At 41.9% G+C, this 17,221-nt stretch overlaps 1 protein-coding gene across 2 annotated transcripts in view; it reads right to left on the bottom strand.

Moving 5' to 3' along the window:
- Positions 1-17,221, bottom strand: part of LOC101168994 (putative uncharacterized protein MYH16) — a 59,271-nt gene that overhangs the window by 21,345 nt on the left and 20,705 nt on the right. The window contains exons 1-6 of one of the 2 annotated variants that reach the window (XM_020712018.3): positions 13,752-14,007; positions 12,249-12,470; positions 5,778-5,882; positions 4,794-4,880; positions 4,235-4,350; positions 1,018-1,108 (exon numbers count right to left, since the gene is read on the bottom strand). In XM_020712018.3, coding sequence (XP_020567677.1) covers positions 1,018-1,108; positions 4,235-4,350; positions 4,794-4,880; positions 5,778-5,882; positions 12,249-12,470; positions 13,752-13,910 — 780 coding nt within the window. In that variant the 5' untranslated portion in view covers positions 13,911-14,007. Of the gene's footprint in view, positions 1-1,017; positions 1,109-4,234; positions 4,351-4,793; positions 4,881-5,777; positions 5,883-12,248; positions 12,471-13,751; positions 14,008-17,221 lie in introns of those variants that run through there. The other variant, XM_011488463.4, reaches the window with a different exon arrangement.

Below are 17,221 nucleotides of genomic sequence, written 5' to 3'. Positions count from 1 at the left end.
TCCAGCAGAAGCATAAGTGAACGCAGCAGAGCCTGAGGCCGTGTCTGACCTCGGCGACCTTCGGCTGGCGGTTCCTGACCTGCTGCTGCTGTAGGTGGTGGTTTTTTCAGGGGTCAAGACAAACCAAGATAAGAGATCATTCAGCCAAGACTTGTTCTAATAACCTGAGACGGATCAACCGCCCACCCCCCACCATTGTATAACAACGTTCACATGTTGAAAATTAAAAATGTTAAAAACTGATATTCAGCTTTTGATCTGAAGGTTTTGACCTTCTCCACAGAGGAAGAGGACGACAACCAGCATCAGTCAGGTTCTCTGACTATTGCATATTAGCACTTGTGCCTCGGAGGCATGTTAAGGTTGGGAGTGGGGTCATCTGGACCCCACAAGATAGCACAAGTGTTAATAGAACCCTGACCTCCTCACTACATCTTGCATTTGTCTTCTTTTCACAGTGTCCGAACCTACAGAATGCAGTGCTTCAGAAATTCCTCACAAGTCTCTGCGAAAAACTAACTTGCAAGACCACAATGCATTGTGTTTGAACGATTTGCCATTATATAAACCTGTTCCTAAAATGTAAGTTTTCTTCATCAGAATACAGCAGATTCATGAATAGTCTTCATAAAAAGTTCAGGTTTTTATTTTGTAAATGGTTGACATCATGTTCTGTGTGAGCATGTGTCTGATTTAAGTTCAAATCCAGGGCACAGATAGTCCCACACTAGAGTCCGTTAGCGGGGTGGGAATTTGGACAATGTTTACCCAGCAATGTTCACCAACCTTTTCATGAATCAAACTATTTCAGATCGCAGGTGCGGACTGTATTTTGGGTGTTCCCCTCATAACACATGAGTTTACATTTTTCCTCTTTATCAAGAGAACTGCAAGACACACCTGCAGCCGACCCTCTACGGGGACGGACAACCCAAAAACCTGCAGCACCTGTATGCGTCAGCATGTGACATATCCGCTTCCTTCAGTGCTTCATGTCCAGTCAGTAAACAGCCTGACCTGCAGCTCCTTGTTTTTCCTCTGCAGCCCGATGTTTAGGGCCTCCTCTGCCTCCAGCCTGCTGCTGGTGCTGCTGATCTCCAAGTCCTTCCTGCTGAGAGAAGACGAGAGGTCAGATCAGTTCAGCTGATCTCCATAATGATGTTTAATGATTAATGTTTTAGGTTTGTTGTTTCATTTTTGGTTAGATTTTTTTCACTGTCTTTCAATGTCTAAAATGGTCTCCCTTTGTCCTGTGCCACTGTGTTTGGTCCTATCCTGTACCACAGCTATTGCCATTCTCTGAGATTAAAAGCTCGAAAACTCTACATCTGAGTCCAGCCCTGAGAGAGTCCTGACAGAGTTTCTGTTGCCTGCCCCCGATTTTATTTACAGGACATCTCTGTCAAGTCAAAAGTTAAAGGCTTTTTTTTTAGTCACAAACCATCTATACTCTATGCGATTCATTGAAAAAGAGTCCAACAGCAACTTGTGACAGTTTCTTTATCCGGTTTAGGACTAGATACTTGAGTCGGACCAAAAGGGACTTGTGAACATCTCTAAAACTGCCTCTTAGAAGACTTAAAAATCATTTTTGTATTTAAAATTACATTTTTTGTCTTTTTTACTGTTTTTTTTTTCCTTTTTAATAAACTGTATTTAATATCTGATTTTATTGTTTTTAAAAATGTATGTTGGCTTTTATGTAGTTGATTGTAGTTGATTGATGTAGTTGAATTTGTTCATCCATCTTTTTTGGGACCTGCTCGATCCCTTGTAGCCCTTGTGCTATCCTAGGCACTTTAACATTGGGAGTTGGGTCATCTAGACCCACTAGACAGTGCTCTGAACCTTTTTCTTCAATGATTTGTGATCTTCACTGGTGTCCATGGATGACATGAAATCTTTCCACCTTTATCCACCTTTGTCATGGTAGGGAGAACACGTCAATGTAAGGGTGGGGTCATGGGATAGCACAAGGGCTAGAGTCACAGGGTTGCTGGAGCCTATCCCTGCAACTATTATTTCATTACCAGCTGCAGAGTGAGGCTCAGTGTCATTAAAATGTCATAAAACACACGAGAGATGTGACAAATGTTTGCACCTTAAATAGGAGCTCAACTTCTGTTTGATGAATCACAAAATGCATGAATCAGGGGTGAAAAAAGCATTTACCGAATTTAAAAATAAATTATTTTGAGGAATTATGTCAATCTGCCCTAATTTGGACGGTGAATCAATGCGCTCAATAATAATTCATGTTAGAATTTTTGGACAAACATTACAGTGATTTAAAGGTCACATGACTTCAACAGTTTGAAACAAACTCCCAGAGGAACAGAGTTGGAATATGGGACTGAACGGAGGGAAGAATACGTTCAGAAAGCATTTTAATGAAACCTTTGGACAGTTTGCCAGAGGGGATGAGCTCCACTCTTCTCTTCTGGGAGGGTTTCTGCAGACAACCTTTTTCTTTTGTTACAATGTCACACTGATGAAGATTCACTGAACTGGAAGCTCATCTGACAGATTGAATAATCCAGGAGAGAATGAGTCACTATTCTTACAGGTGGATCTCACGTTTAGCACCTCTGAAGCTCTCATCGTGTCACACTGGAAGATCCTGCAGCAGGTTCTGGTTCAGAACCCGGATCATGTGATCATGGCACTGACACTGCTGAGCACAAAGCTGTGAGAAAAGCTTTACAAAGGTCTCTAAGAAGGAACACGACTGACTGAATGCCAACAACGGAAGGAACCTTTTGGCTAAAACTGTCATATTGTCACTTCAACCCAAAGAAACAGAAACATTTATGATTTCAGAGAAACACACAACGGCCAAAAAAAGTGAAAACAGACCACGTAAATCAAATTTGGCAGAGATGCTCTAGAGATTAAAAGAAAAGAGACATTCAAAAACATTGTCCTCGAGTCTCAAAGCTCAAGTTCTGAGGTGTTTACCTTTCAAAGTAAAAACATCTTCACCCATAGGGTTTAAAATAAAAAAAAGTTCACTCCTCATTTTGTCTAATTAGCGTTTGTGAACTCATTAAGGATCAAAAATGGCTGCCAACATGAGAAAACATGACATCTCTGAACACGTTTCATACCCTTCAAGACCCACTCCAAACATCTTTTGATCTGTTGTAAAAGAGTCTTTTAATTATGATTATGTCACTTTGAGTCACAATCAAAATTCCTTTCTGCAGAGTGGCAGGAGTTCATTAGAAATTCACCTCTGAGTTGTAGCTGTTGGCGCAGAGCAACCTCACCCTCCAATCCTCTCCCCATTCTTGAGAGCTCTCTGTTTAGCTGGACAGCTCCCTCGCTAGCTTACAGCCCCTGACAACCGACCCCAAGCTAACGATCGCGGTGCAACAAAAAATGGGGAGCAATTTTGGGGCTTTTATCTGGTTTTGATCCAGATTTCAGGTCTAAGGTGTTTATGAATCTATTTGTCTGCAGGTGGATGCATCAGAATGGAGCGGAGCAGGACGCTTGCTCAGCGTATTTTCGTCGTCACAGATATGAGCTTTTTGAAACAGCCTTTTTTGGTCTGCTCCTGTTTCACAGGAATAAAGAAATAAGCATCCTCAGAAATGCCATTTTGAGCTTAATCTTCTCTTTACAGTGCATGTTCTCTGTCATCAGAAAAATGTACGAGCACACGTTAAAAACACCAAAAACACAATTGTCATTGGAGTGTGTCTTTGAACACTCTGTAGAACATTCCCGCTAATGTAAGGACAAACAATTGTTAGTATACATGTCAGTACGTGATGTTTAAGTAATGATACATAAATTAAATATGATCAAATGTGGATTGCAGAGCCACAGGTAGCCATTTGTGGATCATTTTAGGCCTATGACAACTATGCAACTTAATATTTCGACTTCCTAAATTATTTAAATATATTTGATTCACATTACGCAATCCCAGTAAAGAGGTTAGATATTTTATCAATACATTTTTAGAGCTTCTGAGCTAAAATGACCTTTTTCTTGCAAACTTTATATACTGTTGGGTTTTTACCAGTTTAGTACAGCACAACCATTGAGTGTTACTTTATGGAGACGATACACTCCTGTTTTAATAATGGCAGCAACAATCTATAGATTCAGACATCGTCTCTCTTTATGTTTTACTCCGCCTTCCCTTCAGAAAATGTTATCAGCAAATCTATAGCATTTGACCTGTTAGAATTTTGTAGAAGTTTTAAGTTTTAATCCAGTTGACCTTTTGATGAGCTCCTCCAGCCCGTTCCTCATCTTCTCTGACAGTATGGGTCCCTCCAAAGGGGATCTGCTGTCGCTCTCCAGCCTCTTCCTGCTCTTCTCCAGCTCGTTCTCCAACTATAGAGACACACCACAGACAAACATCACTCTACTTTTCGAAAAAACAAACAAAAAAAAACATGTTTCTTTTTCATTTTCCTCAAAATTCTAGCAGTTTTTAAGCTATAAATCAGCAGAAAACATTCTGAAAGTCTGCATGGGAAAATGTTTATACAACATGAAAAAAGATCTCCATCTCAGTTGGCTTGTGTCAATGAAATTGTTGCCCTGGGTGGCTTTTTTTAGGCTTTCATCTGCTTTGCATTATCCTCTCTTTGGAATGATGTATGGAATGAATCCTGATAAAAGTAATTGATTCAAGCCCCACATGCGGGTAATAGATTTTAGAATGAGAGCCACCTGTCCAGCTGAAAAAAGGCACATCCGTCTTTGTGATGGATTGGATCAGCTCACCCACAGCAAACATTTCACTGATGTTTTTTCCTGTGCATTGCTCTTACATTTTCAGCCTGCATCTGCAGCTTGGTTTTCTCTTTGGCCAGCTTGTTCACCTTCTCCTCCTCCATCTGTAGGTCCTCGATGGCCTGCTGTTGGTGCGACAGAAGATCACAGCTGAACATTTGTCTCTGAAACAGTATCTACCAAAAGCAGCAGAACTTTAGGACTGAAACAAACAAGTAGTGTCGACTGTAATGGTGAAGCTGCAGAACCTCAATAAAAAGCAGAGTCGTGTCAATTTATCATTAATCGTGTTGTTCCACATCACAACACAGTGTTGTCCAGTAAATAAAACAAACATATGTGCTAGTAAAACTAAATAAGCTTTAATATAAACAGAAAAAAACAAAATATCCTGTTGCCTGTTGCCAGATACAAAGATTAAAGGCAAAAATTGTGTTTTTAATGTGTTCTTGCAGCATTTTTCTGCAGATGGAGGACATAGATAAAGAAGTTTAAGATTAAAATGGCATTTCTGAGAATTTGTTTGTTCAAAGATTCTTCTGAATCAGGAGCAGATGAAAAAATGCTGTTGAAAAAAAGGATTGTATTTGTGACGTAGAAAACACCACAGGAAAGCCAAAACCTCCATTCTGATGAGTCCACATGTAGACAAATAGATCCTTCACTATTTTTACAAAGAGAGAAAATGAAGTTTCAAAACATTGTTAATGAGAGATATACTTCATCTGTTGATGAAACCAAAAGATCACTTTCTGTCCAAATGCCCCAAAAATTGAATTATATCTTATACTGATTAAAAAAAAATGTAGATTTGGTAAAAAATCAAACATGTCTGTTTATGTGTATCATTGATGTGTTTTTTCCCTTTTAGAAGATTCTGCTACTTGTCTGCTCTTCATCATACACATCATGAGCAGCAATCCTTGTACATTTTGCTGCAGGCTGACGTGTCCTCGCGGTGAGGAGGATGATGAATTTGGTTTTCACAGGCAAAATCATACACCAGAACTCTGGGTGCATACCTGGCTGAGCTCCGCCAAATGCTCCTTCTCCCTCTGCAGCTTCTTCACGGCCTCGTTCCTCTGGAGAAGCTGCTCCGCCAGCCTCCTCACCTCACCGTCTGACTGCTGCAAGCAGATGGGACATTCAGTTTAACCACTGTGGAAGGTCGAAGATTTGTGGGACTTCAAATCTTATTAGAGATATGAGAGATATGACTTTGTGTCATCAAGTTGGATCAAGTGAACTGCTGTGTTTGGAGCTGCTCGCCTCTTTGTGGTTGTAGAGGTTTGGGTCTGCAATGGCTTTCATCAAACAGCCAGATGTCCTTGTTTTGCCTCTTTTTCTTTGACATCAAAGCGCCCTAGTCGCATCTAAAGCTTGGCTCCGGCTAAGACTCGAGGATGTGATGATGTTAGTGAGATAGCAGGCTGAGATGCGTCCTGCTGACGGGGGACACATGTTTTACGGTAAGACGTTTCTGAGCAGACAGTTGTGTCTAATCTTCTTCAGATCAGGCGTGCATGTAGACTCGCGCTGCATCCTCTGTGCTGAAGTCATAAAATACTTTAGACCCCGAAAAAGGCACAGCATCCACTAACGGACAAGAAGTAAAACTTTTTGGGCTTTTTGGAGTTTACAGAAATACTATGTGCAATATACACTGCTCAAAAAATGAAAGGGAACACCTGAACCACTCATTGTTACTCCAAGTCAACCACACTTCTCTGTAATCAAACTGTCCAATTAGAAAGCAGCACTGACTGATGAACAATGTCATGTTTTTCTGGAAGTGGAACACAACAAGTGGAAATAAGTGATCAGCAAGACAATCAAGGAGTAGTTCTGCAAGTGATGACCCTGCCTGATGTTTTGGTGACTTTTGAATGCTGACAGTGTTGTCACTCCAGTACCATGAGACAGCGTCTACAACACACTCAAGTGGCACGGGAAGTGCAACGCATCCAGGACGGCACATTAATGCGAGCTGTGGCAAGAAGATTTGCTGCGTCTGTCAGCGTTGTGTCCAGAGGACAGAGAAGCTACCAGGAGACGGTACATCAGGAGATGGGGAGGATAGCAACAACCCAGCATCAGGACCAACACCTCCTCCTTTGTGCAAAGAGGAGGAGCACAGCCAGAGCCCTGCAAAACGACTTCCAGCAGGCCACACATGTGCACATGTCTACTCAACCTGTTAGAAACAGACTCCATGAGGTGGTACGAGGACCCACGTCCACAGGGGGGGTTGTGTTTACAGCCCAACACCGTGCAAGAGGTTTGGCATTTGCAAGAGGACACCAAGATTGGGGAATTCGCCACTGGCACCCTGTGCTCCTCACAGATAAAAGTGGGTTCACACTGAGCACACGTGACAGAAGTGACAGAGTCTGGAGACGCCGTGGAGAACGTTCTCCTGCTGCAACATCCTCCAACACGACCCGTTTGGCAGTACGGTCAGTACTGCTTTGGGGGCATTTCTTTGGAGGGCTGCAGAGATCACCATGTGCTCACCAGAGGGAGCCTGACTGCCATTGGGTACGGAGATGAGACTCTCAGACCCCTTGTGAGACCGGATGCGGGTACGATTGGCCCTGGGTTCCCCCTTATGCAAGACAATGCCAGACCTCATGTGGCTGCAGTGTGCCACACTGCACGGGCACGAGGAGGCCACGCCCACTACTGAGCCTCAATTTGACTTGTTTTTTCTTTAATGTTTCAAATTTAACCAATAAGAACCCAGTTCCAGTTTTAACAAAGGTAAAATGAAGTGAGAGATACCACGGGCCACGTGGCCCACATGATACATTTCTGAGGTGTTTTTGTTACACTGAACGGTTCTTCTTATGGTTAATAGTCTATTCATTGCTTTTCTTTTTCATTATTTTATTTATGGTCATACTGACCTGCTGCAGGCATTTTTTGTTTTGTTTTGTTTTTTAATTCTATTAGTTTATTCATGTTTCTGAACAGTAAAGCCCTTTTGGCTCAATTTTTGAGAAAAAGGATTTAACTGAGGGATCTGAGCGAGATTTCTAAAATCACCGTGAGATTTTTGGGGAATATCTTCACTGCAAGAAATTTTTTAAAAATTCCCCCAAAAGTTTGCCCCTTGATCTCTGGGTGGTTGAATAAACAGATGGAGGATTTAGGTGGTGGTGGTGGTGGTGGTGGGGAGAGGCTGTCAGCGCTGACATCCCAACAACTCCAGGGAGTTAAGCAGTGTGGAATATTTGCTTTCCCTATAATTTGTCATAAGCATGTTCAAACACACACTGGATGTCAGATATTGGACTGTTAAGGCACCAGGTCTCCACCTTCCGTTCATGCAGACGCCATAAACGCACAGAGCATGAAGCGTAATAACACACAGCTGCATGAAATTAAAGGTTAGAGCGCTGACTTTTTCTGAAATTCATCTGGGAAGAGTTGCCTGATGATTGATGATTCATTTTTCATTTCTAGGATGAAAAATGAAAGGAATCAGGAGGTAAACCTCAGTTTGGAAGAGCTTGTAAAACAGGACAGCTGCTGACAGTCTTAAGCAGACAAACCTTTATGGCACTGACAAGCTGCGTCCCGTGAAAACTGAAGTTTCGTGGGACGATAAAATGATAAAAACATCCCAAAACTGAGCAGAAAAAGCTGTAGGGTGGTGGTGGTGTTTAGGTGAAGCCCAAGTGGAAGCTAGAACCAACAGATCAGACAGTTGGGATGAAAAGAGAAAGCTTCTCTGGCATATGAACGATTCACTTCATCGTCTATTTGGTTTTTTGGGCATTTTTCCACTTTAACTGTCATGCATTCTGCTTTGAGTCTCTCTTCTGCCAGCGCTTCCATAGAAACAGCCTCGCCAATGGTCAGGAAGTTCTCAGAAAGCCACAGAGACGGTAACAGGTCGGAGCTGAGCCGCTGCTGGTCGTTATAACCAAGTGTGTGAAGCACCTGTAGTCATTTGCAGACTGGAATGTCGGGGCTTGGCTTTTCACTCAGTTTAGATTTGCTCCAGAACAAGCAGATAAAAGGGCAGCTTTTTGACATTTGTCACAGCTTGTTTGCAATATGAGAAGAAAACCCTCAAAAATGATGATCTTTTGCTATTTCTTTGTCTCAACTGTCCTTACAGGTGTGTCGTTTTCGGGTAAAACATGGGCAAACCTGTCCGGGGCACACAGGTAGTTGTCATGAAACATCAAGGTTGTAGACTTCTCTGTGAACCCGTAGAGTGAAAATGTTATGTACAGGTTATAGTAGACAGTTATAAAAGACGCAAGGATAAAACTGACTGTCATATAGGTGAGGCGCAGGCATATTATACCTATTTTTCTATTTTTAACCCATGAATGTCCTGTGGACGGACCAAGGGGCATGTGAGTGATGTTGAGACTGGCTCCTGACTGTTATAAATAAAGAAATTGGCCATCAGAGTGTAGACTCTGTTCAGAGTGTAGTGACTGTGTCCAGGCACTAACCCTGAATTTACACTGGTCCGTCTTCAGTTCATCTCCGTTGCGTTGCGTGGGATTCCGTCTTATGAGTTGGTTAAATTGACTCCATTGCTCCCCCCCCTCGGCTTCTGGAGTAGTGGTTTATCATGCCACTCCCCCTGTCAAGTAGTTTGTTCCGTTCTCTATGTGCTCATCCAAAATGGAAGCAATCCGGTCCTATCCCTTCTCCTTCCTTATCAAGTCTTTGTAACATGCATGTTTTATCTCATAAATGTTATGTTTTAGTACTTCCAAAAGTAAACTGTTGTTGTCCACAGAGGAAAATTGTGTTAAATGTGGCGTTAACGTGCATTATCGCATGGGCACGTCACCTTAAGTATAAAATAAAGTTTAATTTATTTATTTATTTATTTTGAAACCACGACCTGTTTCCGGTTCCCTGACTGTCTGCCGAGAAATTGACACATGAACGGACTGGAAATAGAATTCCTGCGGAGGGAAGAACAGACATGACTAAATATTGATCGTTCAATTTTTTGTGTCAATGCATGGAGATGCACCGCCTTTTCGTATCACCTGCACACGGCACACAGCGTTCTCTCTCTGGATTAGATTTAGCTGCACTTTTCCAGACGCTCAAAGCACTTACACACTTACAATGTGTCCATTGTTCAGTCACTCCTCATGCATGCATGCAGTCCGTAAGGAGCCAGTAACTGATGACTAGCGTGTGCTGTATCCGTCGTACACTCTTGAATGATGATAATTCAGGCGTACATGAGTTTTTGGGTTTTTCTTTAATCCGCCTTTCTTCGAAAATCTTTGCTCGGACCTCACGACTTTCGCCATCACACACATGCTTTGTCCGTCACTCTCTCTCTACTGCCCCTAGTGCTCAAACACAAAAAAAATCTCAGGACCTCTTTTCAGGACCCTTTAGCTGTCCAAAACTGCCTGAATCTTAATATCCCTGCGCTTTACATTCTTAAATCCCATTGGATCACATGTGGTCATCTGTGGTCCCCTACATAAGGACTTCATAACTGCATGCAATTTCAAATAGCCTTACAAATTTCACGATACACCGACGACAATGGTATGTTCCGTTTTCATGATGTCCCTTGAGTTGGCCGTACGAGCCTCAAGAGAACCGCAAGACGAATCTGTGCTCCCCTTAAGGATGCAGCCACTCCTCTCTACGACCCTCCTCAATGCCGGAAAACCCCAAAACCTGCAGCACCCCTACAGATCAACCTTCGCACAGGAACAAAAGCTTTACGTAACTGTCAGAAAGTAATTGGCGTTGGTGGTGGTTTCACCACTCCTGCTGCTGTCAGGACCCTTCTAGGTTCTATATGTCTACAGACTCCTTGTATTCTTTTAGGAATAAAGTATTTGCACTCTTTCTGTGTCTGCTTTGAAAAGTGTTGAAATGACATATTAGCTTCCCAAAGCCTTGTGCTAATCTAGTCTTTCCCATAGTGGATGCCAGCCTCTAAAGACAAACATGCATAAGTCAGCTGTTGGTTCAGCGCTGTGCTTCATCAGGAGCTGTTTCAGAGTTTCTGCCTTGGTTCACATGAAGGTCAAACATGCTGCTTTCATTCCTCAGCTCTCAGATGGGCTACAGTTGCTTTACATTGTTTCTTTTATGTTTTAAAGCGAAACATTTCTGAAGGATTAACAATTTTTCCAAACTCTCAGAGGAGTCTCTGCTCACTGCTTTGTTGAACGCACAACAGCGAGAAAAACAAAAACAGCTTTTTTCACCAGGGCATAGATCATTATGACAGTTTTTTATGAATCTGCTCTGATGTACCGTCAACACAACACAGTGTAGAGATTAAGAGGCTGTTGATTCAAATCGCAGTTCAGTTGTAAAGAATCACTCCCTGGACTTAATGAGAAGTGACGAGCTCAAGTGTTTGCTGATAAAACCTCTGAGCAGAAGTTACTGTGCTGCTTTTTTTGTTTGTTTGTTTGCTTCAGCTCCTAAAATGCTCAAATTGGCTCCATGTAGAGAATGAAAAGTCAAAAACCATCCAGCATCATGTTTCAGCTACTCATCAATCCAGAAAAACTGTCTTTTCCCTGGGCAAAGAATCATACTTACCTTTTTCTTTTGTTCTTTTTTTAAAACTAAATTTTTATTCATCTAAGGATCATTTTAAATTGAAAAAGGAAAAAAAATCAAGACATTTCTGAGAATTTTCCCCAAAACAGTGGCACATAAACGCAAACATTAGTGAAGCTTTTTAAACACATTTATTTATATAAATTTCTCTTTTTTTTGCAAGGCGAAAACAAATTTACAGTAATACGACAGAAAAATGTGATTTACAATCTAGGAACAAGGAATTTTATTATTCTTGTAAGAATACATTTTACAGTTATTAGATTTGGAATAAATGAGATATTTTTATTCACTGATTTAAACCACCAAATCTCAGTGCCCCCCTGTCATTTCAGTGAAAATAAAAGCAAATTTGTTTTTTTTAAATGTAAACGTTGAGTTTCTGAGCTTTTTTGCGTTCAGTTAGGAAATGATGGAAAAAAAACGTTTTTTGTTTTCAACAAACTGTAGTGAAAATATGAAAATAACTTTAGTCTGATTGTCCTTTAAGTGTCACTTAAATTCAGTTCTGTACTCTCCAATGAATCACTTTTTTAATAGGTTTGCTTTAAGTTTAAAAGATTTTCAGTGAATTATTGCACATTTTACTATCAGAATTTTCTTTGGAACCAACAAAATCGTGTAAATGTTGAAAAATCGGACACTTTTAAATAATAAACGGCTCCACGTGCGAATATATTCATAAAAACAGTCATTTATTTCAGAACAAAATTTGAATAAAATGCATTTAAAATATTTAGTGAAGTTTAGGAAATCTTTGATTTCTTTCTCATATTTTTAGAAACATAAATGTCCTTAAATAACCAGATTTATACCCCATAAAAAACCACAGGAAGACGCTGCAGACCAGGTCTGAGCAGCAGCAGCTCTGTGTGGACCTGAAGGCTGCAGGGGATCCCGGCATGTCCTACCTGCTTGTCCTGCTCAGCCGCCGTCAGGGCCGTCTCCAGGCCGTCCAGGCGCCTCCGGAGGCTGCAGCACTCTTCCTCCAGTCTGTCTCTGTGCAGGGCCAGCTGGGCGGAGCAGGCCTCCTCCTCCTCCAGACGGTCGGAGAGGCCGGACAGCTGACGCTCCAGCTCACACCGGCCCCGCTGCACGCAGGGATGCTGAAAGGCCGGTGAGCTCTCCGGATCCTAGCAGGAAAAAAGCCTTGAGTGTTTCATTTGTTCACAGGAACCAGACGCAGGATATCTTTGTCAGCTTATAAAGAACTGAACTTGTACTGCAGCTTTTTGGACAAAAACAGAAGCGGAATGACAAAGGGATGAAACATGACCCCATTAATCTGAGCGTTTGCAACAACAAGTTAATCTGAGAGGATTAGTTTGGTCAAAGAAGAAGAAGCAACAAAGAGGATCTCACTACACAGGCTGTGGCTCCATGAATCCCCTGAACTAAAGCAGCAGCGTCACTTTATTCATTCATACAGATGAACTAAAGCAGCGGAACAACAACCACAACTGACCAGACAAACTAGTTCTGCTGAAGGCCTCAGCTCTGAGTCAGCCTCCATCCGTTTGGTGGAGCTCCTCTCAGCTCTGTTCCTCCACCTCAGCCCTCCTGCAGAAGCCACTCACTCCCGCTTGACCTTCAACCCCAACATCATCTTCATCCACCTTCATCTTAGTGCATGTCCTTGCTTCAGTCGCCAATGCGAGGGTGTTTGTGTGTCTGAGCTCCAGACACACGACTGATTGCGGACCTTTTTGTTCGTTTGTTGGGATTTGTTTAGCAAGAATGTCATACAAATAAATATGTGAAACATTAAATAGGGTCTTTTCTTTCTAAACTTGAGATTTTGTGCCAAACAAATGACGGATTCGCGTTTCTGCGCGTGCTCTTGTACATTTTAAAAAGAAAAAAGACTCACGTGAGTGAAGTTGGGACACAAACGTTCAAGGCTCGGATTGGTGCATTTCAGCATCTTCAGCATCAAATTCACATGAATGAGTCACAGCTGCAGCTCCTATCACAGGATTCTTCTTTCCGCTATTATTTACTGTGTTTTAAACAGCCAAAAATAGCTTTTTTTTGGTGAATATTTGTTTTTTTTTCTCGGAAAGATGTCATGAAATGAAAAAGTTAAAACACAAAATAGTTCGATTTTAATGATTTTATATGTTGAAAGATAATAGAATCTAGACCGGACCTCAGTGAAACCATTTTTAGGATTTTTGCTTCTCTTTGGAAAATTCTTAAGACAAATAATTTTGACCACAAAAAGTTCAAAATGTTTTTTTTTTTTCTCCAGAAGTTTTTTTTTTTTTTTCAAAACACCTTAACTCATTTTTACAGTCAGAAAAACTTTTGCTAAAAATAAAATTCACTTTTCTGCAGCAACCTATGCCAGGACACCCCCCCCCCCCCCACACACACACACACACACACACCACCATGAAGCATGAGTCACCCACAGCTGCTGCTCTGTGCTCCAGTGAAGCGCTGTACCCGTCCCAGTCTAGGTCCTCAGCTTCTGGTTCTGGTCCAGGTCCTGTCAGGATCCTGTTGGATTCCTCAGAGTCATCAGTGAGGGGGGGGCACCGCACAGCCAACATCTCAGATATTCCCAGCATTCCCGTCACAACAGGAAGAGCGCTTTGAGGAGTGCCGAGCCCGGCTGAGGTTCTGCGTGTCTGCAGGGAGTCAAGTCTCCTCCAGCTGTTCTCATGTAGGATGGGGGGGGGGGGTAATAATAACTCCTCTCACCACAGCCTCCCCATCTGCTCACCTCCACCTGTCAGCCTTTTTCTCCCCTTCTGTTCCACTTCCTTATTAAGCTCCAAACATTCCTATCGTCTTTTTCCAACTGTTGGTCAGCTCCCAAACACAGGTGCTCCTCATTCCCCCTCCAGGAGCAAACACCTCCTCCCGGTTAGCTGTCTGGGGGTCTGAAGGCGTCCCACAGAGAAGATTGTTGCTTGAAGCTGTCAGGATCAGAGCAGCGCAAACAGGAGAAGACAGAGCTGCATTCCAGACCCACACAGCCTTTTCTTCATTCACTCATAATTGTCATAAATGTCTGCGGCGAGCACGCCCACATGGCGCCCACAATGCCAAGGCTTCATCAGGAAAAACGCAGGGCATTATGCATCAGCCAAGTGTGACGACGTTGTCTAATGAAGAGGCGGTTAGAGAATGTGAAGGAAATTATTTAAATTATTTATAAATTATTTAAATGTTAACTCAGATTGACCTTTTTAGAAAACAGTTTTGTGTTTGTTCATCTGTTTCTCATCCCCAGCTAGGATGAGGGGGTTTTATGACACACTGTCCTTAGCTGAAAAGACATACTGTTTGAACTTAGAATCCACCCAAATGGGTCATTATACGACACCCCCTCATGAACTTTTCTCTTTGTCTGGAAATTGTAATAATAGCAGCACAGGGAGAGGCAGTTCTTGGAGAAGAAAAGCATGGTGGATGTCTTCTGTCACACTTGCTTTTCTCCCTCTTGCATTAGAAACTTGATTCTTGTTGTGGTCTGTTGTTTCTAATTGTTTTTCTTTAATCTCTAGATGCATTTATCTGACATTCTTTGGTCCCTCGAGCCGGATGACAACATATCTGAGTCCTTGGGGGAGGACCACGCCGATTGAGGTCTGTCGACAGCCCGTGAGACTAGGTCTCCGGAGGAAAGTCCGTCGTAGTGAATTCTAAGTCGGCCAATTGACTGGTCTGCTCCTTGGGTCCGGATTGACGCTATCTGGAACCAGTCAGACCACAACGACAAGGCAAGTAAAGCGCTTACTCGGAGGTTCGAGTCCTCGAAGTGGCCCAGAATTATGAAAGGGACAGGTTCGAGTCCTGTAGCCTAAAAACGCGCAACAGGCTTAATGTCCCTAAAAGGCCTAGAAAAAGAAAAACTAAGAAAAAAGGTTTTTCTTTGGTGTGAATGTGAGTGTGTGTGTAAATGGAGTGAACTTGTTCGAGGCAGCGGGCAGCTGGAAACCTTGCGGTGTTAACACAAGGCTGCTTGTTGAAGTAGAAAAAGACATTAGGCTTTAGGTGAAAAGTACCCAGAGTCTAAAACGGGTTTTGCTCCTGGGAGGACCCGAAACGTGTCACCAGATCAGACAATAGGTCTGACCTAGAAGCTTGTTGCACGGGGAGTGGAATTCGGTCCTGAGAGACATTCTCTGTTGGTTCTGATCACTCTCTGTCACTAACGTAAATAAAATAATTAAATTTAAAAAAAGGGGGAATTCAAATAGAAAAGTTGAATTAACAGGGGATTCAAAATATATGGAAAGAGTTCATCCAGGTCCAACTACATTCTTGAGAAAATGGGATAAAAACTACAATTTTAAGGGGAACCTTGGAGTACAGTCATGTACTGAAATAGTTCAATGGTTACAAAACAGAATAAAAAAGAAAAAAGAAATAAAAAATAGGGAAGAATTAATGTGTGCAAACTGTGGTTAAATGAAGCAACATAAAGAAAGAATGGCATTCGGAAAAGTAAAACTACAGAAACTATGGGGGTTGGTTTGGAAGAAGCTGGAGGTTCATCTGAACTTGCAGAGACATATCCAATGATTGAAGTGCCCAATCCCAGAGCTGGAGAAGATGGCCAGAGGTCTACACTTCTTGTGTTTAGCACCTGGACATTAAATGGTGTTAAGAAGGCAGTAGAGGGAGTTATCTCTCACAGGGAAATGATGGAAGTTCAGAGAGCTTAACATCTGAATGGCATTGAATGTCAACAAGCATGGATGACTGCTATGAAAGCAGACTGGGCAGAAGTAAAGGGAAATTGGAACCCTATGGATGATGACGATCCACCCAGACCTCTTCCGCATAACAGTCAAGAGTTAATTCAAAGTCTTACACTTTTAGGACAAAGAATTAGAGAAGCCTTTCCAATGAGACCTGATTATGGAAAAATTGGTCAAACTAAGCAAAAAGATGGAGAGTTAGTGTCTGATTTTAGAGTCAGATTTGAAGAAGTTTTTAAAGCTAATAGTAGACTCAGAAATGATGATAATGATGATGGTCCCTATAGACAGCAGCTGAAACAAGCCTTACTGCAAGCTATTACACCAGAGATTGCAGACTGGATAAGGAAAAATTAACAGTAATTACAGTATTACATCATTGTATTACAGTATTACATAGATCTGCCTACAGGAGCGCTGCAACAGTCTATGGATTTTGCTGTTCATGCAGAAAAAGTGATGGTGAATGAAAAGAAATTTATGAATCAAAGTGCAGATACATTTTTGGCTGGATGAAAGTAGTGATGTGTTTTTTGGAAGGAACACGAACAGAGGACGAAATCGTGGACGTGGCCAAGGGCGTGGTCGCTGAAAAGGAAATTTTAGAGGAAGGTTTAGAGGAAGTGGCAACAGAGGGTCAGAGCAGGATAATAATGGATGCTGGATTTGTGGACAGAGAGATCATTGGGTGAAAGATTGTCCTGAAAGGAAGAAATCAGATTGACTATATATGGTAGAAAAATGACAAGATAAAAGATGAATCTCAACTAGAAATTCAACCAATTAGTGATGAATTTTTAGATCTCACTGAAGGAGAAACAATTTTTGTTGATGGGTCAGCAAAAAAGGATGAAACAGGCAAGAACAAAGTATGCTACGCTGTCATAACTCAAGATAAGGTTCTGAAGGCAGGACCCCTGCCTGGAAATTCCTCAGCACAATCAACAGAGTTGACAGCTTTACCTGAAACATGCTAACTGTTTAAAGATAAGCCAGTTACACTGATAGCCAATGTGCATTTGCTACAGTGCATTTATTTTGTAAACAGTGGAAGAGCAGGGGGGTATTCCAGAAAGCAGCTTATGCTAGCTCCCATGGTAAGTTTGAGGTTAAGGAAGTTGATAACCTCAGCTTTTGGTTCCAGAAATGGAGGTATGTTTCAGGGTAGG

This window comes from Oryzias latipes, chromosome 19 (genome assembly GCF_053564925.1).
Source record: "Oryzias latipes strain Hd-rR chromosome 19, Olatipes_Hd-rR_3.1".
NCBI classification, from domain to species: domain Eukaryota; kingdom Metazoa; phylum Chordata; class Actinopteri; order Beloniformes; family Adrianichthyidae; genus Oryzias; species Oryzias latipes.
The sequence above is the reverse complement of the archived record's forward strand: the minus strand, read 5'-3'. Positions and strand labels throughout refer to the sequence as shown.